Source organism: Carassius carassius, chromosome 2 (genome assembly GCF_963082965.1).
Source record: "Carassius carassius chromosome 2, fCarCar2.1, whole genome shotgun sequence".
NCBI classification, from domain to species: Eukaryota; Metazoa; Chordata; class Actinopteri; order Cypriniformes; family Cyprinidae; genus Carassius; species Carassius carassius.
In genome coordinates, this window is record NC_081756.1 from 32,232,195 (window position 1) to 32,259,337 (window position 27,143).

Sequence of the window (27,143 nt, forward strand, 5' to 3'; positions counted from 1 at the left end):
ATAAAAGCCTTTGAAACGTATGAAGTGCTTGTAATTATATTTCAGTACATCACAGAAACGACTGAAACAAAGATCTAAAAGCAGTTTAGCAAACTTTTTGAAAAATAATATTTATGTAATTCTCAAAACTTTTGGCCACGACTGTAGAAATTGAAGTTGGAACTCATAAGTATATTTTACTTGGAACAGTTTATGTTTACAAGGATTCTTTAAGTAACGTTAAATATCAAAGTTATGATCCCATACACTGAAAAAAAAACTGAATATTTTTTTTCAGTGTATTTCCCATCATGCACTGGGTCACGAATAATTAAAAATGTTAAATTTTTCACTGTTTTCGAGTTGTATTTACACAGTTTTATGGTTGTTTTTGATGTTAGGTTTAGTAACATACTAACATACACACTTTTTTTGTGACCCATGGACTTCATTTTCTACTCAAAATGACCCATTCATACTCGAACACTATTCACTGATTGCTAAAATTATGAATATAATTAATTTGAAATTTCTGAAAGAGATGTATTAACTCAATTTATGAAATATAAGTACAACCAATTTATAAAATATAAGTACACTCAACTTAAAAAATATATCTGGAATTAGATACATTTATTTCGTGCAACCCCTTGACATAATTAAATTAAGTAAAGTCCATATAACTTTTTTTCAGTGTGTGAGTCCCTTCTAGCTCTCATTTCTACTTATTTTCAGATTAATTACACAATGAAACACTGCCTTGTACTATGCTACTGTTTCCTCCTCCATTTGAAATCTATAGTCTAAGAAGTTTTTTTTAAATAACTGTTTAAAAGAACCCATTCCCATAAAAGTGTATTCCCATCACTATTGCTTATTGAACCACAGAATGATACCACTAGAGGGCGCTCTTCACCAAAACAAAAGGCTGAGATATTTGCGAATCAGCGTTTCTATTTAATAACAGAACTCTGGTGAATATGTAATAAAAGTTTATTACGGATTAAGACAAATTAATGGAATTTCTACAATGCTTTCAGTCTCAATCAATAGGAGAAATGATTCTCAAAGCCGGGTCCTATCCAGATGAAGTACATTTAACAATACATTAAACACAATCTAAAATATATATATATATATCAGGACACATTTTTTTCTCCCATTCCTAAATACATTATACAAAGAAACTGCTGAACTTGTTCTCTACTCTATGAGAACCACCTCGTGAAAAGTCAGATGTGGGAATCAGCTCCATGTTGGGTACCATTACATCTGTTTTGTGATCATCTGTAGAGTCTGAACAGAACAGACACCATAAATGTGGACAGAAGGACTTCATAACAATCATATATGTTTATATATAGAAGAACATTTACATTGCTATCTTTTCAACCCAATTTCAATCTAGATGTTGTTTTTTTTTGTTTTTGTTTTTTTTACAAACCTTACATAAGTACAGAAATAAAGTACTTGTATAGTATAAGAGAATTTAAAGTCATGTTTCAGCACAGTATGCTTTCATTTAATCATGTATTTGGAAAAAGAGTTCCTATTAATGCATGTTTTATTAAAAAAAAATAGGGTAGGGGGTGAGTCTGTGGGGAACTGCTGCTTCTTATGTCTAGTGATGCCTCGGTTCTGATTGTACTGGGTTGCAGTTAACCATTCATCTCCACTTGTGAGTCCTCAGTGGCTTCGTCCTCAAGCACCTCGGATGGAGTGAGAGGTTCCAGTTGAGATTCTGTTCTCATCCCCTCGGTTTCATCCGTTTTACAAAGAAAATCAGTGGGCGTTACGCCACATTCATCTGTGAGGGCAGAAAGCGGGCTGACGGGAGCCTCAGAGGGTGAGTGAGAGGGAAGGCTCTTGTGTGATTCCTCTACTGACACATCATTGGTTGCAGCCTCCACTGTGTCATCCTTTACCTCGTCTGGGTCACACTTTTCAGCTCCGAGAACCTCAGACCCATCCTCTGTTATGTTGTTCTTGTTTGGTATAGCTTCTACATCACCTATCTGAATGGGTTCGGTCTCATCTCTAGCCTCAGGATTTAGTATAATGGGAATGAGTTGTTTGGAGTCATCATGGGTCTCAGGTGACCTTAATTATGAGGTGCAACAACAAGAGAAAAGCAAAGAAACATGAACAGAGTTACACACAATGCTCCATTAAGATTATAAGCTGTAATATCACCAGACTGATACATAAGGTTGCTATCAGATTTTTTTGTTACAATAAAGAGGGTCACAAAAATGACAAAAAAGGTCCTATTTCACCTCAAAAGTCAAAAATTGATTTGTATTTATACAATGATTTGTGATCTTTTGCAATATTTTATGGCTTCATGACAATTACAGATGTTTTGATTACTGCAATGTGTTTGGAGGTTTAATGTAATTTCTGTTCTTCTTGATGTTGAGTCTCAGTGCACTTTAATTTGAGCTTATTTAAATAAATCATAATAATGTAATAAAGACATTACAACACTACTATACCACCATCGTCATACACACTTCATTTCTTTTCATTACAGGAACGAGAGGGAGTTTTTTTTGTTTTGTTTTTTTGTATTAATGAGAAATGGAGGAAAGCAAAGTAATTTAATTTTTGATTCTTAAACTTTCATTAAATTCACCCCGGTACTCAACCGACTGACATAAATCCCAGAAAACGAATAAAATTTTTTAAAAAGACTCTGAAACCTAATAAAAGATGTCAAAGTATGCAGAGAGTTGATTCTTTATGTTATTTGCAATAAAGCGACAGAACAAACGGTAATACAAATATTCTCCCACTTGCCTTTCACAGCCACTCATGAGCTTTTCTTTGTGGTCCATAATAATTCTTCAGCTTTAATGCAAATACTTGTTTTAATTCAAGCAAAGTCTTTTGAAAAACACTTAATAGGAATCCCAATTATATTAATAAAAAAAAAATAGCGATAATTTTTTTATAATAAATGATATTTCCAAACATTTCATAGGTCAGCGGGTCTGCATTCACACCCGTTTCATCAGAAAAGGTAATTTGTCTCAATGAGGCAAGCTACACTTCCCAGTCTATTTTTACTCTCCTCTGATCACAGCTCTGAACTCTACATTTAACAAAAATACAAATAAGCATATGGTGTCATTGTACACCAATGCATCATGTGCTTAACAATGAGAGCACACCAGAACACAGAGAGTAACTTTTTAAAACAGCTTTAAAGCTGAAGTAGGTAACTTTTGTAAAAATGTATTTGTGAAACCTGTCATTATGTCCTGACAGTATAATATGAGACAGATAATCTGTGAAAAAATCAAGCTCCTCTGGCTCCTCCCAATGGTCCTATTGCCATTTGCAGAAATGTGACGGTCCGTAACTTTCTTTGTGTTCAAGATTTACCAAATGTATATAATAAGCGAGTACACCATGAATCCATTTTCCAAACCGTGTTTTTAGCCTGTCCTGAATCACTAGGGTACATCTATAATAAGTGTTTATATTCGGACTATTTTACATTGCTTCGGGGGTACCGCGGCGGAGTAACCTGGTACCTTTGTGATTCTTCATAGACATAAACAGAGAGAAGTAGCTCCGACTACAATGTTCTTCCGCAAGACGCAAGCAGTTCTGTTTATTAACGGCTAGAGCGTCAAAAGTTACCGACTGCAGCTTTAATGATAATCGACGATGGGATTTTTAAATAGCGAGAAAACCCTAAACTTTTATTCAACAGAATTGCATGCAATAAACAGTTGAAAACCAACTGAAACCACTAAATAGCTACCAATGATAGAAACAACTTTCATACCTGTTCATTTCTGATCCTCCATTGGTCACTTTAAAGAAAAAAAATGGTATGCAAGTAAGAAAATGTGAAATCACGAAGAGAAAATAAATATTTTTGCAGTGAGTTGAGATTCGAGCATCATACCTGGCTCCAGGATGGCCTGGCAGGAGTGGTTCGGCCTGTTGAGCAAATGTTCAGTCATCTGGTCAGCTCCAGAGGCATCAGCCAGAAAGTCACACTTGAGACACACCAGTGTTAGACTCCTTGAACAAAATGTAAAATAATAAAAATTTCTGCATTACTAACACAAATAAACCCCTCTATTACAATAAACAGTCACCTACCAGAGCCAAACTTACCGCAATCCGCGTGGAGGCTTCCTCACTTTCCCAAAGCGTTCTTTTGAAGAACCGCTGTGAAACCTGCAGATGAAAAGAATACTATGTAGAGATCGGATTACATTCATTTGGAACCATTCATTCATCCATGTTTTCCTTTTACCTGACCATATGCTGTCGGAAGGCTTTCTGGCAACTTGATCTGAACTTGCATATATTGCACCTCAGCGATAAAGGATAGTGAACATAAGGGTCCTTAACCTCTGAGAGACACTCAACACATCTATTTCCTCTCCTCGGAAGTCTGTGAAGAATAAATACTTGTTAAGACTGTGACTTAACTTTCAATACAACACAATGCACCAGCTGAATCCTATATAATTTGGTTGTTACAAGCACACTACACTAGGGTATGTGTACAGCGTGCATGCTGTAAATGTAATCATTAGCGTAGTGTGTGTGTGTGTGTGTACTGTACAGACAAAGCCAGATTCTTCTAATCACACATGCTTTAATGCACCTTTAATTTTTTGCATTAATCAGTTGCACCAGCCCAATGCCTCACATTCGTAAAAGAAACAGAAGACACTGAACAACAACAAACTACTGGCCACAGCATCAACAACTACAAATACCTGTGCTGATTAGGAGATATGCAAAATGCTATGTTTTCGGCTGTACACATGAGCTAAGTGTTTGCTTCAAAACTGAAATACACTTTTGGCTTAAGAATCCTCACTTTAGACTTTTCAGTTCATTATTTTGGATGCTTGGGCTCCAGCTGAACTGGTTTGTGGTCTTCGTCTTTCCTCCATTTATGTTTGGTTTGGTTGTGTTTGCTGGTGTTTTAACAGGCTGTTTGGTCATTTCAGGACTTGTGGGTATGATGTAGGACTTGCTTGAAGCTTCGGAAGACATTGGCGCACCAGAAACTGAGGCCCGAATCGTCACCTGAAAAGATTAAATAATGCTAATGAAAAGTATAATCTCAGATAATTTGTGATTATATAGCTAATACAGTTTAGATTATATAGTCTAGATTTCATGATTATTATAACGATTTGGTTTCAAGCAGACCTTGGTTCCTGGAGGCAATCCGTCAAGGTTTCTAGGCTTCCTATAGGTTCGGTGGAAGTGAGTTTTGTGTTCCACTTTTTCCTTATAGGTGAGGAAATTTAATCTGCACTTTCCACACCTTTGAATCCCTTTTTTCTAGAAAATAAAGATAAAAGAAACCCATCCCATAACAAGTTATATTCAACAATTAAATTTTGCATTTAATTTAGATGTTTATTAACATTTTTGCTAAATGTTTTATATACGTATGGACATAAGTTTACATACCCCTTGCAGAATACGCAAAATGCTCATAATTTTAACAAAAGGAATCATGATAATTGCATGTTTTTTTTTTTTTGTGTTTTTTTTTGTATGGTCTTGAATAAGACATTTCACACAATGGATGTGAACTATAGTCACACAATGACTATAGTCAATGGTTAGATATTAGAAGAAAAAAAAGAATATATTACATGTCAAACTCAAATTGAACTTAATCTAATCTGCATCATTCCACCATCGCGTGCACTATTGTTATAGTTACAAATGTTGCTCTTGGCTGATATGACTCATGGTTAATCTGGTTTGCTGTTGCCACGGAGAAGCCCATAAGGAGTAACCAGGGAAGGAATAGAGTACGCCACCATTGTCAGCCTGTTATATATTACACCAAGGTGTTCGGCAGACAACTAAATCAATCTAACCTTAGAGTGAGAGCCAATGGGGCAACACACAAATGAGTTACATATTGTGCTGACTTCAGATCAGTGAGGTCTCAAAATACACAGACAAAGAGACAGATGATGTCTTATCCAAGAGCATATCAAGAAGACAAATGAGGTAATACACTCACTTGATGTCGCATGTAGTGTTGCATGTACATATGGCCACTGCGAAGCACTTTCAGGCAAAAGGGACAAAGCAGGTCTTTAGTGTTTTCATGAACTGTGCGGAAATGGTTATCCACATCAGTGAAGAAGGAGGACCTGTAGTTGCAAACCTTCAAGAGAGCGAAAACAAAATGAGAATCAAGTATCTGAAACACAAATCACATAGAGCAGGGGTAGGCAAGTTCGGTCCTAGAGAGCCGCAGACCTGCAGAGTTCAGCTTCAACCTTAATCAAACACACCTGAACAAGCTTCCAATTCACTCAGGATTACTACGGTACAGGCAGGTGAGGTTTTTTTTCAAGGTTGGAGCTGAACTGTGCAGGACTGCGGCTCTTTAGGACCGAACTTGCCTACCCCTGACATAGAGCAACGATGAGGTTTTACCTGACAGGCATAGGGCATCTCTCCAGGTTTGTGATTGTCCCTCATGTGCTCCAGAAGCACTTGCTCCGTCTCAAAAGCCAATTCGCATATTTTACAATTGCCTGGGGAAAGAGAAGATAACAATACACTTATTATACATCTAAACCATTAACTTATTCCACTCAGGTGAAATATTCTCATTCAAATTACGGCATCGCTGACTATTTTTACATGACCTCAAATATGCCTTTATTCTGGCCAAGAACCACCTACTTAAAAAAAGAAAGGACCCTGTGGCTGAAATGTTGTGACTTACTGGTGGACTCGAAGGGGCTGTGAGCACTCTCTATGTGACACTGCAGTTGAAAGGGAGTTGAATACTGCCGATAACAATGTTGACACGTAGTGTGACTCTCCCAGCTCTCACTGTTCTGCTTCTCCAACTCCAGGTGGTGTTTCATGTGGTTCATGAACCTGAGTGAGAAGGGAAAAGAACAGAGGGGTGAGGAGGATAAAAGGATGGCATTACTACAACTAGCTGATTTTCAGCTGTAGTCTTCATTTACATAGTCCTTGAAGGATCGGAGGGCCGTTAACAGCCCCTGTGACCAACTTGCTGCTAAATTATTGACAGGCAACTTCTGACACATTCAGAGTTATCCCTCACAGTGGGGCACGCTCCTGTGGCACTGGCAATGACCCCAACATTTTTACTCCGCAAATGCAAAGCCACATATCACAAATGCAGTCTGTTCTGGATGGTGATCCTGTAAGGGGTCTCGCATAAATGACTAATAAAATAAGAAAATAATCTTCTTACTGAAGCTACAAGCACACATACATTCACAGAGTAAAGTGACTCAATGAAATGAAAAACTAAGAACATAAACCCATTGTTTATATTTGTGCCGTGCTCATGCATCCATTTTGGCAAGTTTCACGTGACAGGTAATAGGTGAGAAATGTCAGATTCATCAAGTCTGTCACTTATCTATTCTTAATCTGTGTGTGTGCACGCGCGTGTAGAGATTTCTGCAAAAACAGTCAGTAGGTGTGAAACTCAACAACAAAAATCAAGTCGTTCCATTTCAGCTTGTGGTAAGAGTGAGAAGGCTTTGAGGACACCTGCAACATGTGACATTAATGACACCCTTTAAGGTAAATTCCCTGCTCCACAAACAGCTGCAATCTTGGGAGAACTCAGTCTGACACAAGCGGGACCACTGTTGACAAAAGTGTGACAACTTAACAAGAAAGCCTTTGATGTGTGAGGAAGTGAATGTCAAACAGACGTACACCATTCCAACAGGTAAACCACTACAATGTGTCTGCTCTCTCAGGAGCGGAGTTTCCTTTTGCTTTTCAAAAGGCACCTAAAAATAGACGCATAACATCCTCTGAGAATCATGCCGTTTCAGATGCTGCAACCAAAGATCACATCCTATTTTTGAAACAGGTTCCAGCTTTGTCTATAGATTACGCTGGATTTAAGATACAAATGAGCAGTACATGAACTATAAACTCAACATAAACCCTAATTCATCAAACACCCCAGAAGGGAAGAGAAAATGCCAAAGTTAAAGTAGCTAATGTTCAGCATCCTTTAGGAAAACTAAATAAAACTCATGCACAGTTAAATATAATTAGCCAAATTACAAACATACACCATTAAGTGTCACCTTTGAACAGTGCAAGGCATGTGCGTGTATACTCAAAAAGCAATTGAGCTCCCAAGGGTTTTCAGGAGATAAATTAGCAAATATTCTACTTAAAGTTCATGTTCTAACTGTGCATAATAGCCATTATAATACCAGCAATTATACTGCGCTTCTTCTTTGTTTAATGATGTGATGCTCAGACTGCCTCTGTTCTCTCTGCATCACTTGCCATTGGTGCCCTGACGTTGAGCGGCCAATTTTTCAGTCAGCATATTCTGCAACCTCAGCTCCCCTAATAGGGATTTTTATGCGGCTGAAGGGCCGTGACCCTTGCCGCCAGAACTTGGGGTGCTCTGCAAACGCGCCTCCCCATTAAAAGGAGCTTACTGAGGCTTTTCTAACGCCGTGGCTGAGTAAAGTTATTTAATCACAGGAACAGTTCTTACAGCAGCCAAACTACCCTCCATTATTCATCTGGGCCCCTAGAGGGAGCGGGGGTCTGATAATGTCATCCATCTGAGAGGGAATCCAGTGATGGGGTCTCTCTTTCTCTAACTATTGCTCTCTCTATCTCAGGGCTCTTGTAGCTAATGGCTCTCGCATGTGAGATGTTGCTCCCGCACAGACCAAAACAATTATACAAAGCAGCAGACTTAAATGACTTAAATCAAACTAAGAAAACTCCAAAAATAAACACTCCAACAAATACCTGATATTGTTCTTGAGCATTTTTAAACAGCTGTTGCACTTAAACGTGGTGTTGGACTTGAATTTGGAAATCAGAGATGGATCCCCTTCACATTTCCCATAGTAGAAGTCTGAAACCAGCATGATGAGTTTGCCTTTGTCAGACTCGTAGACTTTCAGCGCACTGGCTTGATTGTCAGGCTTCGATGTTGAAGGGAACACAGAGTCCAACAATTCAGGACAGCACAGCTGAAGAACAAGAGAAGAAAAAGCAACATTACATCTCAATATTGCTTTTAAGTACATCTGTCTCTCTACATGAGGAGGCGGCAACTGTTTTGAAATAAAGTGCCATTTTTTACTTTTCTAGTTAATCAGTCAATCATGTGCTCAAACTTGCATGTGAATAAATGCCTAAATTAAATCTAAAGTGATCATTCAGCAACCACTCTTTAGAAGACCCAGATTAAACTGCTCAATTCATATGGATTACTTTTATGATGTCTTTATGAAATTATGGTTGCCTTCATTCGATGGAGGGAAAATTAGTGATAGAATATTTTTAAAGGATCTTCAGTTAATGTCCAAAGATGTGTACAAGTATCATGAGTTTAGAAAGACATGAGGCTGAGTAATTGATTAAAAATTTGTCATTTCTTGGATGCAGTTTACTTGGTTCAGTTGGGAGTGTTTGGCTTCCCAAACAGCTCAGAACTTAAAACAGGCTGCGGGACAGTGAAGATGATGACACACTACAGACGTCATAAACAGCTATGTTAACACTGAGATGTAACACTGCATGTCTGAACGCGATAAAGCTGTTGCTGACACAGGAAACAAAAAACAAAAGTAAAACATACCAACCTTCATATGATTTTTTAAAGGCTGAAAGGCAAACGCATTCTGACACCTGGGACACTTCTTTGTGAAGGGGAAATCATTTTCCCCAGCTGTCAAAGGAGGAAAAAAGATAAAAAGATGAACACAGATTGTTGCTTCTGAAAATTCTGCAATACATATTGGACAAAAACCTACCCATGTCAAGCTTACCTCCTTTGGACCCACTGTTGTTTGTGTCATTTATCATTTTGCCATTATCTGTGGGTCATAAAAAGAAACATCCAATAAAGTCTTTTTTTTCTTTTGTTTTGTCAAACAACCTTCACACATTTCAGAAAAGCCAGAGTGGCAAGTGTTACTGTACCTTTTTGCCATTTTTTTTTTTATTATTGTAGCTTTGTTTACGGACAGTAAATAAATCCCATTTTGTTGTCATGGTTAATTGCAGATGCTCAATCATCCAAAAATTATGGTGGGCGAATGGCAAGCATAACCTTGGTTATAACCCTTTCACTTACATAACACACTAACCTAGAAAAAAAGGTCTACTGGTCAAGTAGTGGATACACTGATAAAGCGTATCAATCGGCACAGACACAGGCTTACCTCTGCTGTTCATAGCTTGCAGGGATACAGTTTTTCTTTTTGGTAGTGTTGCTGGGACAATGCCTGTTGTGCTTCGAGATCCTGAAGTAGTTTGGGACAGAGGAGAAAGGTTAGCCGGGGCTTGCACATTGGACAAGGTCACCACATTGTCCTGGATATGCTGCACTTGAGGCCTATGGATGACCCCCTGCTTTGAAGCAGCAATGACTTGCGGCACCATCTGCTGACCTGTTGCTTGAGAAACAAACATAAATTAATGAAGCAATCATATACCAATTCAACTCATTTTCATACACTACATTTCATATATTTTTAAGTAATTAATTTTATTCAGGGGTTCTCAACTCTGGCCCTCGAGGTCCACTTTCCTGCAGAGTTTAGCTCCAACCTAGGTCTGGGAGACATGGGTAAAAAAAAAAGATCACCATAAACTTTTTCATGTCAGTCGCTATCAATATATCAAAATTAATTTGTAATCTTTATTTCTTTCAAGCTTAAAGGCAGATTTTTTATTTTTTTCTAGTCATTTGTCCTTAAAATATATATCTTAACAGAAGAATTTCTTTCTTTCTTTCTGTATGTTCTAACGAGGGATATTATTTCAAATCATGAAAGAGGTTTGTGTTGCCTGACTTTGAAGACGCGTATCTTCAGCACAGTTTGCAGTGCAGCCTACAATAATAATATTACTTTTTTTGTGTCTTAGAAATGCACATTTGACAGTAGCTTGTAGCTTGAGTTAGGATGCAGATAATTTAAGTTCATTATGTAAAAAAGTAACATTTGTAAAAATGGTAAAACCCTAATTTTTATACGGTGACATGTAACTTTGACTACTTTATTCCAATAAACCAATGGTCTTCCATAGTAGCATACATTTAGATCATGATAACCTAGAGTGACCATATTTTAGTTTTCTAAAACGAGGACAGTGGGTGCTGGGGGCTGAGGTGTGGTTGGTTGGTGGTTAAAGTAATGCTGAAAATGCCCAAAGTAACGCAATCCCAAATATCAAAACTCAAAATAGGTCACCGTTAAGCATTTTGATCATAAACACAGCTAAAAAGCTCTCTACCAGCGTCCTTATTCACAAAACTTTATATCTAGCACAGTTTATCATAAGCAGAATCAGGGTGATAGATTAAAAAATAGAAATTAAACAAGGTTTAGTTTTTTCAAGTTTGTAGGCATTCAGGTACAGACACCAAATAATCAAATGTAAAATAGCATTTCATAGTCTTCAATGTATAAATTAAATATAGATTAGGCTAGTTCTTGTTAAAACAAAAACGTATCCTGTCAAGAGCAGTGAGTGATTTTATTTTATTTTTGTTCTTGGATTAACATCACACCGTAGGGGTGGGCGATATTGACAAAAATGTATATCTTGATATTTTTTTTCAATATCTCGATATCGATATTCAGACGATAATTTTGCAATCCTTTAAAGAAATGTGTGCAAATTGGCAAAGAAGGTCCAGTTGGTCTTTTGACGTGCTGCATTTTACTGAGGTGCTGATTTTTGCACCGGATAACATTATTCCTAGGATTAGGCAGGCAATTGGGGCTCTATCATCTTCGGACTGTAATGTTGTGCCAAATTTGGGTGTCATTTTTGATAAATCTACGCGTTTTAGCAGTCATGTAAAATCTGTGGTTCGTTCCTGTTTTTTCAGGAACATCGCTAAAATTAGATCTGTGGTTTCTAAAAAAGAGATGGAGATGCTTATTCACGCGTTTATTTCTTCTCGTCCTGACTTTTGCAATGTACTGTACTCTTGTTTAAACAAACCCTCTATGGACAAGTTGCAAGTGGTACAGAATGCAGCTGCAAGACTTTTGAATAAGACCAACAGAAGAACACATATTACACCTATACTTAAGGCTCTACATTGGCTTCCAATCAGTTTTAGAGTACAGTTTAAAATTGTAACCATTACTTACAGAGCCTTGCATGATCAAGCTCCCTCTTATATCAAGGATATACTGCATGTATACACTTTAGGTCGCTCTTTGAGGTCTTCTGGTCAGGACCTTTTAACTGTTCCTAGAACACGTTTTAAAACAAGAGGTGACCGAGCCTTTTGTGTGGTGGCTTCAAGGCTCTGGAACTCCCTTCCATTAGCCTTGAGAGCTATGGATTCAGTGGAATCGTTTAAAAAAATGCCTTAAGACGCATCTTTTTAGACAAGCATTTAATTAGCAATATGGTTTTGTATGTTTTTGTGTATACTTGTATGTTATGTGCATGAGTTTATCTGTTAAGTGTATATTTTAATTAATTTTGTGAAGCACTTTGTGACTCTTTTGTCTGTGAAAAGTGCTATAGAAATAAAGCTTACTTACTATTATTGTATGGAATTACTAGTACATAAAGATATGAGACATTATTCATTTAAACATGAACCAAGTTACTGTACTAAATATTTATTTTAATACAAGAACAGTGCTTTTTCAGTACAATATATGTACATAATAAATTAACTTTGTGCTTTGCAAACAGTACTCTATTAGTAATAGACTAACAACAATGTGACTACCTATTTAAAAAAAAAGTTGTGCTTTGGAAAATGTCAACATTAGAACACAACATATTACATTTTTGCACATTATATTAATATAAAAGATGAGGATAAAAAAAGACAAAAGGAACAAAATAACACAGACACTGCTCTGCAGTACGGCTCCGAGGTTCTGCTGGACCACACATCAGTGACCTTCTGCAATTTATGGGACAGCGTTTGTCGACAAGACTTGAACAGTTTTGGTAGAGCCGTTTCACTGAAATATCTTCTTGAAGGCAGATTATATCTGGAATCTAAAGTCTGTAACATTTCTTGAAACCCATCCTTCTCGACTGATTGAATTGGCAATATAGACCTTGCAATTAAACTTGTTACAGAGTTTGTAATCGTTTTCCACTTTTCGCTTTTTTTGTCATATGGTGTTTTCTTTGTGAATGTTTCTGCCAAGGTCTGTTGTGTCTGTTCTTTTTTTGTACCGTGTTTGTAGCAGCAGTGCTGTTTTGTTCAGCATGAAGCCTTTCATACTCTTCAAACTGTGTTTTGTGCGTTATACGGAGATGATGGAAGAGGTTGGTTGTGGCTTTACGGCGATCTGCATTCGACAAATTCTACAGATGGGCGACTTTTGTTGCTCGTCTTTTTTGTCAAAACCAAACCATCTCCAGGCTAAAGAAGCTGACCCACGTCTCGCTGTTAGCTCTTCTGGCACTGGTTTTGAGGATGACTGTGTATTTTCGCTTTCTTCGCTCATTTTTGAGTTGTTGCACTCGAAGCTAGATAAGTGACTGGTGATGAGTAACATACGCACGGCACACTGTAATGACGTGAGACGTCAGGGGCACTGAGGCATTATGGGCATTTCACCGTATTAATAAAAATGTTTTAGTTTAAACTCAAAAAATATTTTTTTTTTCTAGAAGTTAAAAGAAGCCCTCTTCGTGTTCGGAGGCCATTTCGGTGGATCTCTTGGGAAAAATGTATTCCATCTTTTGGACTTATCAATTTTCTAAAGATGCAATCACCAAGCTCGCCACTTGAGGACGCACAGACATTTAAGAAAAACGTTTTAACTTCAGACTTCAGTTTTCCGCAAACAACGCATATTTGCTGCTTTTCTAGCAGCTATTTTATTAATCGTACATCGGCTTTACTCTTTACGTTTTTGGATTGTTGCTTCAACTAAGAAACGTCATAACACACCGGTAAGAACTCCGTAGTTGTATTGCAAATTAGTAGCAGCTTACTCATTGAGGAACGATCGTGATTTTGTACAAAAAAAAAAAAAAAATAGACAAACCCCTACATTACTAAAATTGCTACATATAATTGTTTAGTAGGTTATAGTGTGCGTTATTTGTTTTCTCTTTAACTTCCTTCAGCTCTTTTCATGTTTGGGAGGTCGGATTGTACAAATTATGAAATATTCGATATCCCAATTTTGCATATCGTCCAGACAACAATTTGGATATTATCGATTAAACGATATATCGCCCACCCCTTTCACACCGACAAATCTTTTTAGGTCCAAAAAGAGGACATGTCCGGGAAAAAAAGAGGATGTATGGTCACCCTATGATAACCACGGTTAGATCCACACACATGGCATCTCAATACCATGGTAAAAATGTTACTATGGACCTATTGTTTATAGGTATATGTATGAAAAACAGTATTGAACAAACACTAATATGTTAAATACATAATAATATAAGAAAATTTTACATGAAAATCTCATATTTCTGCCAAAATATTATGGTGGCGTCAGTGTTACTACAGTAAATCTATGGTAAACGATGCCGATTTTTAGACTTCAAATTTCCTGACTGTATCGTTAAGCACCATGTTCCTCAGTTCTGTTTTATTTGGCTTTAACTAGTTTAAATCACAGAGTCATTCATGTTCTTCACTGATTTTAAGCTCTTCACACTGGATCTCACAGTGTGATCAGCGAGTAAATGCATCTGCTCTAGTGAGCTCGTGCTGCGCTGCAGTTTGTCCTTTGAAACGAGCAGATAAATGGTCTGTGTTGTGTGGTTCAAATAAGCAAATCTGTTTCATTCCACTTTTGGCGCATAAACATTATGAATATTTATCGAACTCTTGTTATCGCTTTATCGAGGAAAATGATATCACAATAATTATCTTTATCGTTTTATTGCCCAACCCCAATTAAACACCCCTGAATAAACGAATCAAGGTCTTCAGGATCACTACAAAGTTACAGGCAGGTGAGGTTGATCAAGGTTGGAGCTAAACACCAGGAAAGTGGATCTTGAGGGCCAGAGATGAGAACCTCTGCTTTTATTGAACAAGGATGCAATAAATAGATCATAAGTGACCATAAAAATTTATCATTTTACAAAGAAAAAAAAAAGTGTCTATTCTTTTGTACTTTTTATAAAAAAAATAAAATAAAAAGTTTCCCCATAATATTAAGCAGAATGATAATAATAAGAAATGTTATTTGAGCACCAAATCATCATGTTAGAATGATTTCAGAAGGATCATGTGACACTGAAGGCTGGAGTAATGAAATTTGTTTTTCCATCTCAAAAATAAGTTACATTTGTGAAAAGGAAAAAAAAAAAAAAAAAAAAAAAACGAAATAAAAAAATTCTTGGAATCTGAATCTTTCAAAAACCATTTTACAAGTTTACTAACCCCAAACTCAGCGGCCTAGTGGTTAGAGAGTTTGACTCCTAACCCTAATGTTCGAATCTCGGGCCTGCAATACATCAACTGAGGTGCCCTTAAACAAGGCACCGAACCCCCAAATGAGCCCCCCAACTTCTCCCTGGGCACCGCAGCATAAATGGCTGTGTGTTCACGGTATGTGTGTGTTCACTGCTGTGTGTGTGCACTTCGGATGGGTTAAATGCAGACCACGTATTCTGAGTCACCATACTTTCGCTTTCACCAAAAATAAACAAACTACTCAGACACATTAATACCTGGCACAATCGTGACAGTGGTTCCTGGTGGATACTGTGAGCCCAGAGAGCTGATGAACGAGGTGTTGCTGTTGAGAGTCTGTGGTGATGCCACAACGTAACCCTGGTGAAATAATAAAGAAAAAAAAAAAGGACCAAATTCAGCCTACAAACACACAAATTAATGAATCTAAATTCATGCAGGTTTATGACTAATGTAAAATTAAACCCTAGTGGGAAGAAGTCTGTGGCTACTATGGGTCGGAAAGCAACGCTATCATTCTACTTAGCATTTGTTCACAGATTGATATCACAGATCTTACCTGGGTAAGTTGAAAAAGAATTGAAGTTACCTGATTGTTAATAATGATGGGTTGAGGGGCTGTCTGAGGTCCTAGAGTTGTGTTGAGAGGGATGAGGATAGGATTTCCTCCTGACGGGGCAGAGCCTCTGACCATGATTGTAGGACCTGTAGCTACCCTAGCGGGGTTTGATAGCACTTGCGGAGTATTTTGTGATGATGCCAACGTAGAGGGTTTTTGAACCGAGACATTCCTCTGGTTCTGTTGGTTAACAGCACCTGAAGATCACAAGAACAAAAAACACAATGAGCTACATTCTGAAGTACAAGACCAGAACAGAAGTGACAGTGTGCCAAACAGAGAGTCAAAGAGTCAAACCTTGTCTTTTGTTGGCTGCAGGCTTGGAGCTACAAATTTCACCGACAAATATTGGTTCATCATCATCATCATCATCGATCAGATTGATTTCTGGTATTGCCTTCTGCCACGGCTCCAACTCCTCCTCTTCACACTCCATAAACAGCTCAGACATCTAAGAGGAAAGAAAACATATCAGTGCAGTGCTATCTGGTTAATGAAATTATACCAATAACCCACAGATTACATCATAACTTCTCAATATATCTCTATAAAAACTAGTAATGCTTGAGACTCCAGCAAAACTAAGGTGCCATATACATCACTAAACAAAGCTATGTGTTAGAAGAACCAAATTATCTTTGCTTTCCACAGGAAAAGACATACATGTAGACTATGCTAATTCTAAGTTTAAAAACACAACTATAGTAATGCAAACCCTGTGATCCACCTCTTGCAGCCACGAGACTGTTACTGCGGACACACATCGGCTAATATGCTAATTCAGATTCACAACATTTACTCCCAGCTGGTACTTCAAAATGCAGTCAAGAAAGAATTGGACAAACGCTAAGAAGTCAGAGACATTCATACATCGACATAGATCTAGCACATTATTCAGAAAACCGTTAGCAGGTACGTTTGGTCAGCTATGTCTGGAAGCTAACGTGCTAAAAAGCAAGAAAAATAGCAAGCGCCTGCAGAGAGAAACGACAAATCACACAGGAAATCTCACTGCCTTTGTTATGTGAAGTTAAGGCAAACATTTCAGATGGAAAAAAAGCGAAACTCGGCCTTACCTTTTAAAATCTCGGATTAATTACAAACAACATCAGTGTTGAGTCACACACGATCACAGCGGCGGCGTGAAGCGCGGAGGATCATGGGAAATAAGAGGGACTCAAGAACCTCACGTCTCTCACAAAAACCTGACAAGTCTCAGTTTATGAAAACATTAAAAGTACAGAACATAAAGCAACTGTCTGCAGAGAAGAAAATAAACCAATTATAACTCATAGATTAATGAGTTAGACAATAAAACTTGGTAAAAACAAAGACAAACGCCGTCCAAATAACTATTATCCTTAGAGTTTTAGATTTTAAGACTTGCTTCGAGCTACTTTTATACTAAAACTACAGCAAACTTTCTTTAAATTAACTAATGGATGTCAACACAAAAACAACAAATAACATCAGAATAACATCAAAAATGTATGAGTAAAAGTTTGAAGTAATTCAATGATGATTAAACAGAAGCACAGTAATGATAGTTAACTTAGAATTAGAGTTCAACTTGACAAGCAGCAGCTCTGACAGTTTCGTCTCGCTTGTGTTTATTTTGACCAACAGGTGGCACTATGAGTGTTGCGATGCATGCCATTTATAAACAACCAATGTCATCATCACCAGCATTCATTCAGAAGTTTGGAGGGAAGGGAGTTTTAAGAGTTTTTTTTTAGTTTTTTTTTTTTTTAATTATTATTATTATTATTATTATTATTTTTAATCTTTTATGGATGGCTTATGTTGAAAATCTGTATGCTGTTTTGGCTGTGTGATGTTAAACTGTGCAGCCTTTTGCTCTGTACAGGCAATTGGTTTTCCGATGTGCTTTTCAGTCTCTTGAAAGATAAATAGCAATGAACTTGATTAAAATTGGTCAATGTTTGAACGGACATAATGACGTAATATGTGTTCCCCGTTCTTCTGTTATTATATATATATATATATATATATATATATATATATATATATATATATATATATATATATATATATATATATATATAACCCATTGTAGTTAGGCTAATACAACATACTCAGAATTAATTGTAAAGATCCACTCATTATGAATAAATGAGCTATTTGTTGTATATATATATATATATATATATATATATATATATATATATATATATATATATATATATATATATATATATATATACAATTTATATATTACAATTTATAAAAATTTGTAACCTTTTCTTGGTGTTTCACCGGCAAGTGAAGAATTAAAATTCTCCGGATGAAGGAAAGAAGAAATGTGTGGTTATAAAGGTTATCTCTAGTGATGTAAGTCTTGAAAGGAGGAATAGCAATGTCCATATGTTCACATAGTTTTGGTAAAGTGTGCACGAGCTCAGAGGATCTCCTAAACATTTATGCTGCTGCACTTTTTCCAGCAGAACACATAATGCAGTTAAAATCATGTATCAAGTGCTTTAAAAATGCTCAATTTCACCCAATACTAATAATGCACATGGCCAACGAAGCCCACATATACGTGAAAGGAGTTGAGAGGTAAACCAAACTGATTTTAGGAGGTGCTCCAGTGGTCCTTTACTCCCCTAGCAAGGTTGTGTGTCAGGCTTTATGATTCGCCACACATGATATTCATCCGCGCCGCTGAAGAACAGTCAAGTCTACGCGCTAGCGGAAGGACACGATTTCAGACGTCACCGTTGTGCTTCGGTTATCGCCAAGCAAAAAATGTCTGCCTAAGGGAAACTCGCAAGTTATATAGTGGATATTTGCCATATACAATCGCAAGAGATACAGATTTAATTATCTGTCCGACGCGAGACAAGGAACCCCACGCCGTCACTGGCACACCCGATCGCCCTAGTTGGATTTTTGACAACAAAAAAGGTAAAATATTGCGCAGAGTTTGTGAGAGGTCTCGGACTGGGTGAAAGAAGTTGGATAGAAGAAAAGACGGGAGCCGATTTTGGAGCGAAAGGGGTCGGCATTCGCTTTAACATTAGAGTTTGACATCTCACTGTTCATTCTCCACGATAAAACGTGGGTTATGTCAGTTCCAGGGGTCGAATTTTGCGTAATTGTTTCATGGTCGCACCACTAATGAATAGGTTAACTGGCAATTAGCGAACAACAACAGCAGCAGCAGCGTTGTTTGGAAGTAGCCATCCATTCTTCACATGTGTGTGGCAGCAGATGTTTTGACAGCGCATGTGAGTTCATTGTAAGCTCGAGACTTTTGATACACTGAAGAATCAAACACATGCAGGTGAAAAATGATGCTGCGGGTCCATGTGCGTGACACCGTCGAGCACAGGGTCTTTCTCAACATGACCACGTTTGGTCATCCCTAAACAAAAACACTATTAGGCCTGCTCTCTAACATTATAATAACACATATTTCCACAGTGTCACCTCATGTCATGCGTTTTGCTATTGTTTACAGAAAGAAATACCGTAACCTTGTCTGAAACTGTCTATAATACGAGGCTGGGGAGAGGAGGTCTTGGCTCTGCCTTTTAGGAGCTTTTTATTTATTTATTATTATTTAATGGACAACACATAGGTTTTGATCAAGGGCATCCAGGTCCTTCGTTTGCCCTTGTTTTGTAAGAGCGCAAAGTTAGTTCTGCAAAGGACTGGAGATGGGGATGTTTAGCAAATGTCAAGCTGCGGATGTTCTCATTTGCATAAGCTGTTCTGGGTAGCTTGAAGCTTCAGCGCACACCAGGCTCTCAGATTGAGGGGAATGATGCATGTGTTTTGTAGATTTAGAAAAGGATCGTAAGGATGAACCCTCAGCAGCGGATTGCCGCTATCGGGACGGATAAGGAACTGAGTGATCTGCTGGATTTCAGCGCGGTAAGACATTCATCAGTTATTTTACTACTACACGACTCTCTTCGAGCTGTTGTCATTGGTTCAGTCACTCACTTGTGAGATATGCATTATTGGAGTTTAAGCATTACTTTTTATGTTTTGCATTTTTGTAAAATTTTCTCCGAATTACATGAAAATCAAAACACAAACATGTATACACATTTTTTATATACATATTTTTGAATATGTAATATAAAACACGGACTTGTTTTATTCTTTTTTGCACGTGAATTTTTGTATTAATTAAACATGATGAGACACTGTCTGTGTAATGTTAGTACCACACTATTTCAGAAAAATGTTTGCATGTCTTCCCATAGATGTTTTCTCCACCTGTAAACAGTGGTAAAAACAGGCCGACCACTCTTGGAAGCAGCCAGTTCAGCACAACAGGTAGGACTTCCTGTAAAAAACCTTTAATGAAAGATTGTCTTCCTCTCACACTGTCCGGTCACCTCCTCTTGAAGTCTTGTTGCTGTTGACTATAGTAATGAATTTCATCCCAAGGTGTTTTTGATTTCGGTTTGTCTTGATTAATAAGGAGCAGGTAGAGAAGGGATCAGTAATGCCACTAATAGAAATCAGATACATCCACTGTTTTAATTACACTGAAATGAAAGGCACTACTTTTGTTAACTTTACATACATGCATACATCATTGCTTTTCTTTGACTTCACATTGTGTGTGTGTGTGTGTATATATATATATATATATATATATATATATATATATACTGTATGTTTGTGTACTTTGATAGTTTATATAAGAATCCTGTCATAGGTGACTACACGTTGCTGTAAAGATCATCCATTGTCTAATGTGCCACAGAAAAAGGAAACAATCGAGAATTATTCCATCTCAATGCTTGTTTTATGTAAAGCAACAAAGCAGAGCCCTTGTTACACTCATCTGCTATCTAGAGACACACTTTAGTGGATTACTGAATAGCAGTATTGCAGAGACTGCAAGATGCTTTTGCAAACCTTTTCAGAATGTTTTATAAAATACATCAGCCAGAATATATCTATAGTAAGTGTAAATGATCATCTTTTGTTTGTTTGATGCCCCTGAGACAACTTTCTCAAAACAGCAGTGTTTCAGAGACGGTTTGGAAACGCTGTGGGGCGTTACTTCAAGCACTGGCAGAGATTTGTGTGTGCGGAGCATCAGGACCGATAAGAGAAGCCATTTTGCTGTATCCATCTATGCTAGATAATTTAATATAGCTTGGCATTCCTGATTATCAGGTGACCTATATCAGGTTAAATATCTGGGGGTGGATTCATGAAAATCTTCTTCTTAAGAAATAAGTTTAGATCAGCTGCAGCAACAAGTCTGTGTTGGCTTTAGCAGCTTCTACAGGTAAAGATAACTTAAAGCTATCCTTTGTGTCCTTTTTTATAAAAAAATGTCAAAATATTGAATGCATTACTTAATTATCATTCCATTTAATAATTAACTTAATTTGTAGTTAAGTATATAAATAATTAACACTAGGCTGTCAGTGTCAGGGCTTATTTATTTATTTTAAAATGTCTTTGTGACTTCCTGCACTTGCTATACTTCATAGTCATTTTATAATAAATCTAAAAGCAAGACGTGAAAAAAAAAACAAAAAAAAAAAAACTAAGGAGTGAAAATGGCAGCTGAGCCAATGAGTTATCTCTGCTGCTATCTGCTGGATATAATGGAAATGTCATGTTATTTTCATCTCAAGTCTTTGTTTTTCACCAAGAGACATATTTTTTTATTCATGTCTTCTTCATGAATGAAAGTGAACATTTAAAGTGAATTTTAGCAGAGTAAAAAAAATGATAAAAACGTTATAATTTATAATAACTTTATAAAAGTTTTTAAAAGTGTTTAGTAATGTAGGGTTTTATTTGTGGGTGGGGTGCGGTTTTTTACCTTTTTTATTACCCATGATGAGTTTGCAACAATGAAAAATTAATAGAAACAAAAGATGGGAGACTTGAATTTTGTATTGTATTTTATTTTATTTTTAAATGGAAATCATTATGGTACTCCGAATGATGTAATTAAGCATAACTTGTATTGTATTGTACTGGTAATCTGCATGTCTATTAGGTTTTGATAGTGGAAATGTGTGCTAAGGGTTTGGTCATGTTTCTCGCTAATCTGTCAGACCTTTGTAAAGAGCAGGCCTTTTGGGAATGCTGTGATATGCCCTCTGTTTCATCCACAGCTCGGCAAGGCATGTGTCATCTGTCTGATAACAAAATTCTCTTTTGTTGTCTCCAATACTGTTTTTTCTCATGTCGTAGCCACTGTGTTATACAGGCATGAGGTATTGTGCAAAGATAAATGTCCTTTGCTTTTTCTAGAAAAAAAGCAGTTGAAACCGACCCACCAAGAAGCATTTAAAACAATAGTGGAACAGTGCCATTAGAGGATATTTCTGCAGACACAACTCGTCCTCTGTTAGACCTCAGCCAGTGCCTCTTCTTGTGAGGCAACAATTCAATTAATTGCAGGTCAAGTCATTTCATAAATTGTATGAAATGGTCACACATGCAAATGCATACACTTCCATTCAAAAGTTTGAGATCAGTAATTTTTATTTTTATTTTTTTAACTTTTATTCTGTAAGGATGCATTAAAAGCATCAAAAGTGTCAGTAAAGATATTTATACCTTTTACAAATGATTTCTATTTCAAATGACCGCCGGCCTTTTCTGAATGGATAATACATGGGCAAGAAATTGAAACACAAGGATAGCCCCCTTTATCATCACTGAAAAGCTGTCACTCATTTCAGTTCATAGCGCTATTAGAAAGTTCCATTCTAATCAATGAATTCCTCTACACTGTACAATTAATCTCTTATTTACAGCCTACTCTTTGTTTATTATAATGAGCGGAAGTTTTCAGAAATCAGTACTGAACAGAACTCTGACCTTTTGAGTGGTCAGTGGATCTGACAGTCATCTCTCATTGGCCACTGCATTCAAGAAATCAACAGATATTTCTGTGATTTGCTACAATGTTCAACACTGCAAATACACATTGTACATAGAAACCTTTGATGCTCTCCAGAGCGCAAACAAAGATGCTAGTCTGCTGTGAGGTGGCTGGCACTTACTTTTATTTTGTTGTTTAGTTTATTTTGCTATTAAAGTTATGTTTGCCGGTTACCGCTTCCTTCTTCCCTGATCCGAGGGTCGTGACCCAGGGTTTGAAAACCACTGTGGTAGTGTATGTAACTGATACAAAAATTTAAATTCCTTGGTATAATTTGAATTCATTATTAAAATACGAGAACATTCTAGATTTATTTATTTATATTTTAAATTTCCACAATCTTTTTTTTTTTTTTGGGGGAGTTTTTTTTTTTGGGAGTTTTGTCTGGAGTTTGGCTTCACTCTGAGCTTTTGAACTCGTACCTGAAGACATCCTCAGAGAGTGAGCTGAGAGGAAACCTCAGACATCACTGTCCTTATTGTCTGTGGATTAGAAAAAGGCTTTATCTACTGATTAATAATTAATGAGAGGGGAGAAATCTGTATGATTATTATTCACAGTGGTATTCACTGTAAAAGTCTCTGAACTCAGAAAAAGCCTCAAATATTAAGATAATTTCAGGCTAGGAAAATAAGTGTCCTGCTGTATAAGAAAGATATTAAAGGTGACAAAATCTCACTTGAGCACAGCTTATCATCAAAGGCTTCTCAGCGGATTTGAGAGTTTTGTTTAAAACAATGACGGAGTCTCTCCCATTTAAGCTTGCATTTGTTTCAGAATGGATTATTATTTCAAATACGCTCCACATCTATAACCACCAAACAGGCTTTCAGTAGTTTCGGGTAAAGAAACAAACCTGTTATGTTTCTGAACTCCGGAAGCCATTGTCTCCTGAGACTCTCTCTGACAGCTTCTGTTTCTGATGTTTCTATATTCATATCTCCTTTTTTTTATTATTTATTTTAATCCAAGCTTGCGCTTTCAGAAACATTCAGTCTTAACTAGGGATATGCCGGTATCAATTTTTCCTGTTGCGAATAATTGCTCATGCTTTTATCACGGTATACAGTATTATCATGGTATTATCACGGTAACTAATGAATTAACTAATGTTAACTAATGAAGCCCTAATGTAAAGTATGAATTAACAATAAAGAATTAAAACTCTAGGGCATGTTGTAGTCCAGATTAAAATGAAAAATAAATAAATAGCCTATTAAATCTAAATATTCCAGTATTTGGCTGTGATAAACACTATTTCAAATCCACCAATTTGAATGGCTATTTTAATATTTTTTAGAAAGCAGCATAGCTGCTTTATGTATGGTGTTTTCAGGGTAAGCGCTGCATTTCCTGCAGTTTACCGCCATCTGCTGTCAGAGTGAATGTGCTTTCATTCAGGACGTCTCTCACGTGTTTCCCCATGCCCTTCTCATGCGTGCTTGTTTACATCAGAGCGCACAAACGTCTCTTTCAAGCAGCATACAGCGTGTTGTGCATTTTGACCAGCTGATGTGAATAGTATTCTTAAAATACATTCCAAATTCTGAATAATTTGTAATATATAAATAATATATAATTATTCACTGTATTTAGAAGTGCCCATGATAACAATATCGTGCATATTAATTACCATGATATATCGCATTTCCGAATACCGGCACATGTCTAGTCTTAACACCAAGCTTGCTAGATTTAACAGGCAGAGTTGTACGTGATTTTGTAAAATTTTCTGACATGTATGAGGTATATATGTATTAGGGGTATGCACGGATAGTCGAACATTTGAATATTGGTTCTGCTCTAATTATTCGATAAGTAAAAATGATATTCGAATTTCGCAAAAAAAAAAAAAAAAGTTCACAATAAAACCTAACTTGGTCACTTTCTGTGATTCTCCACGGCATATTTGAAGATGTATGCAAGCAAAAAATAATTAATGAATAAGGGGCTGTTCACATATCGCGCCTAAAAATTGCATGGAAAATGCTAGGCACGCCGCTTTCTCCTTCTTTCCAAGGCGCTCGGGCAGAAGCGCTCCTGGGGCGTCTGCCAATGACGCGCTCTCTCCATGAAGACGCAGAAATTTCAGCAAAGGATAAATGGATTTGCAGCACAAAAAATCGCTTTTTGTAGCTCTGCTACTAAATTTATTTCAAAATGGCAATCCATATACAGCTATGATCAGCAGTTCCTTCATCTTGACTGAGCTTTCAACGTTGTTACAGGAAAGGATGAAGCTGAATGTTTAGTTCTTGTCACATGACCCGCGGTGCGCTTGTGGCATTCAGAAAAGTTGAGATGTTTCTAACTCGATGCAGTGCGGACACGCCTGGAAAAAACGGGCGCGACGCACCGCGAGCGCATCTCGACCGCGTCGCTTCCATTATGAGTGCGCATATCACGCACCTACATTGGAAATAACAAACTTGAGCGCGTAAAAAACGTGATAAGTGAACAGCCTCTAAGAACTGCGGTCTTCTACAGTACTTCAAATATGGCGTGGAGAATCACAGAAAGTGACTGAATTTAAGAACATTGTTGCGGCATCTCTCAAAAACTTTTTGAACATTATCAGAACATTTTCCTTAATGTGAGTGGTGCGGATGCATTCGCCGTCATCAACGATGCAATGCCCATCCGTCGGAAAAGGCTGAGCCAGTTCTTTAGTGATGATTACGGAGAGTCTAGCCGAGACGAGTGGGAACAGTTCTTGCTGGAGCCATGTATTCCACCAGATGAGGATCCCATTCAGTGGTGAAACGAAAACATGAAGCGCTTCACAAAACTTATTCACTTAGCACAACGTTATTTGTGAGTCCCGACAACGTCTGTGCGTCAGAGCGCGTTTTCTCCGCGGCCGGCCTTATTGTTAACAGACTAAGGAGCCGACTTTCCCCCGATCATGTTTACATGCCCGTGTTTCTTAACAAGAACATGTAAACCAATAGAAAAAAAAGCAAAAAAGATTTGCTGACAGTTTAAAAGTTTCAAAGCTAAGTGTAGGATACGTTCTACAATAGCCTAAATTCCTGCAGGCTGCTTTACGTTTTTTCTTTGTTCACTTTTTTGTTGTTGCTTTTAATCTACTTTTGTTTGTTTGCACGCATTGTTAAAGGTTTTCAGCTACAAAACACGATGTGTGATGTTCAAGCTTATTGTGTGTAAGCTTGTTCAAAATGACGGAAACAATAAATGTTGCTGAAAAATAACGTCTGTCTCATTAAACTTAATTTAAATAAACGAATATTCGAATATTCGTTTTTTGTGAGCTCAAATATTCGAATGTGATATTTGCGGAAAACGCCCATCCCTAATATGTATATGACTACATATATATTAAGTCATATGTGTGTGTACGATGATAATCATCGAAATTAAAAGAAATAAACATCTGAAATATATCAGTCCGTGTGTAATGAATGAATATAATATACAAGTTTCACTTTTTGAATGGAATTAATGAAATAAATTAACTTTTTGATGATTTTCTAATTATATGACAAGCACCTGTGTGTATATATACTGATATAGATATATAGATAGATCTATATATGAAGAGTTCATTTGCAAAAACAGACCTTGTTTTTAACAATTTTCAGAAATCATGTTTTTACATTGTGCATTCCAATTAATCTCAATCAGACTGCATTTGGGTTATTTTGACTAGGTTAAAAAACACAAATAAAAAAACAGCTAACTAATCCAATAAAACACAATAAAAACACAATAACATAATAAAAACATGAATTTTAAAAATTAGTGTTCTTAAAGATTTATCTGTTTTTGCAAATAAACTATTCATACATGAACATTCATACAGTAATCTTGTAAAATGTTATTACAATAGAAAATAATGGTTTCTTTAAAGTACAATTTATTTCTGTGATGCAAAGCTGAATTTTCATCAGCCATTACTCCAGTATAAAGTGTCACATGATCCTCAAGAAATCCTTCTAATATGCTGATTTATTATTAGAATTAATAATGTTGGCAACAGTTGTGCTGCCAAATATTTTTTTGGAAACTGCAATTCTTTTTTCAGGATACTTTGAATAAAAAGTTAAAAAGAACAGCATTTATTCAAAATATAAATCTTTTCTAACAATATAAATTGTTACTATCACTTCTTAACAATTCAACACGTCCTTGCTGGATAAAAGTTTTAACTTCTTTCAAAAAAAAGGAAGAAAAATGTACTGTCCCCA

The 27,143-nt window shown here is 36.8% G+C and overlaps 2 protein-coding genes across 9 annotated transcripts in view; one reads left to right on the plus strand and one right to left on the minus strand.

The window, feature by feature from the left end:
* Window positions 1-1,421: 1,421 nt before the first annotated feature.
* On the minus strand, window positions 1,422-17,388 carry LOC132108555 (zinc finger protein 280C-like). 4 transcript variants are annotated; one of them, XM_059515250.1, is made up of 18 exons: window positions 17,111-17,388; window positions 16,332-16,485; window positions 16,005-16,231; window positions 15,673-15,775; window positions 10,197-10,430; window positions 9,801-9,848; window positions 9,615-9,700; window positions 8,773-8,999; window positions 6,722-6,879; window positions 6,427-6,527; window positions 6,005-6,151; window positions 5,170-5,304; window positions 4,832-5,043; window positions 4,256-4,396; window positions 4,114-4,176; window positions 3,899-4,017; window positions 3,776-3,803; window positions 1,422-2,079 (listed from the first exon to the last, which is right to left on the minus strand). In XM_059515250.1, the coding sequence occupies exons 2-18, from the start codon at window positions 16,483-16,485 to the stop codon at window positions 1,638-1,640; spliced, it is 2,625 nt and encodes an 874-aa protein (XP_059371233.1). In that variant the 5' UTR covers window positions 17,111-17,388; the 3' UTR covers window positions 1,422-1,637. The 4 variants fall into 4 exon arrangements, with proteins under 4 accessions (XP_059371233.1, XP_059371230.1, XP_059371232.1 ...); XM_059515247.1 differs by having other exon boundaries at window positions 9,786-9,848; XM_059515249.1 differs by lacking the exon at window positions 17,111-17,388 and adding an exon at window positions 16,762-17,039 and having other exon boundaries at window positions 9,786-9,848.
* A 1,371-nt stretch (window positions 17,389-18,759) lies between these two features.
* The window catches only part of LOC132108660 (transcription factor 12-like), a 135,131-nt gene continuing 126,747 nt past the window's right edge, over window positions 18,760-27,143 (plus strand). For 2 of the 5 annotated variants that reach the window (XM_059515256.1, XM_059515257.1), the window contains exons 1-3: window positions 18,760-18,962; window positions 19,842-19,934; window positions 20,273-20,345. In XM_059515256.1, the coding sequence (XP_059371239.1) occupies window positions 19,863-19,934; window positions 20,273-20,345 (145 nt within the window). In that variant the 5' untranslated portion in view covers window positions 18,760-18,962; window positions 19,842-19,862. Of the gene's footprint in view, window positions 18,963-19,841; window positions 19,935-20,272; window positions 20,346-27,143 lie in introns of those variants that run through there. The other 3 variants (XM_059515258.1, XM_059515259.1, XM_059515260.1) reach the window with 2 other exon arrangements.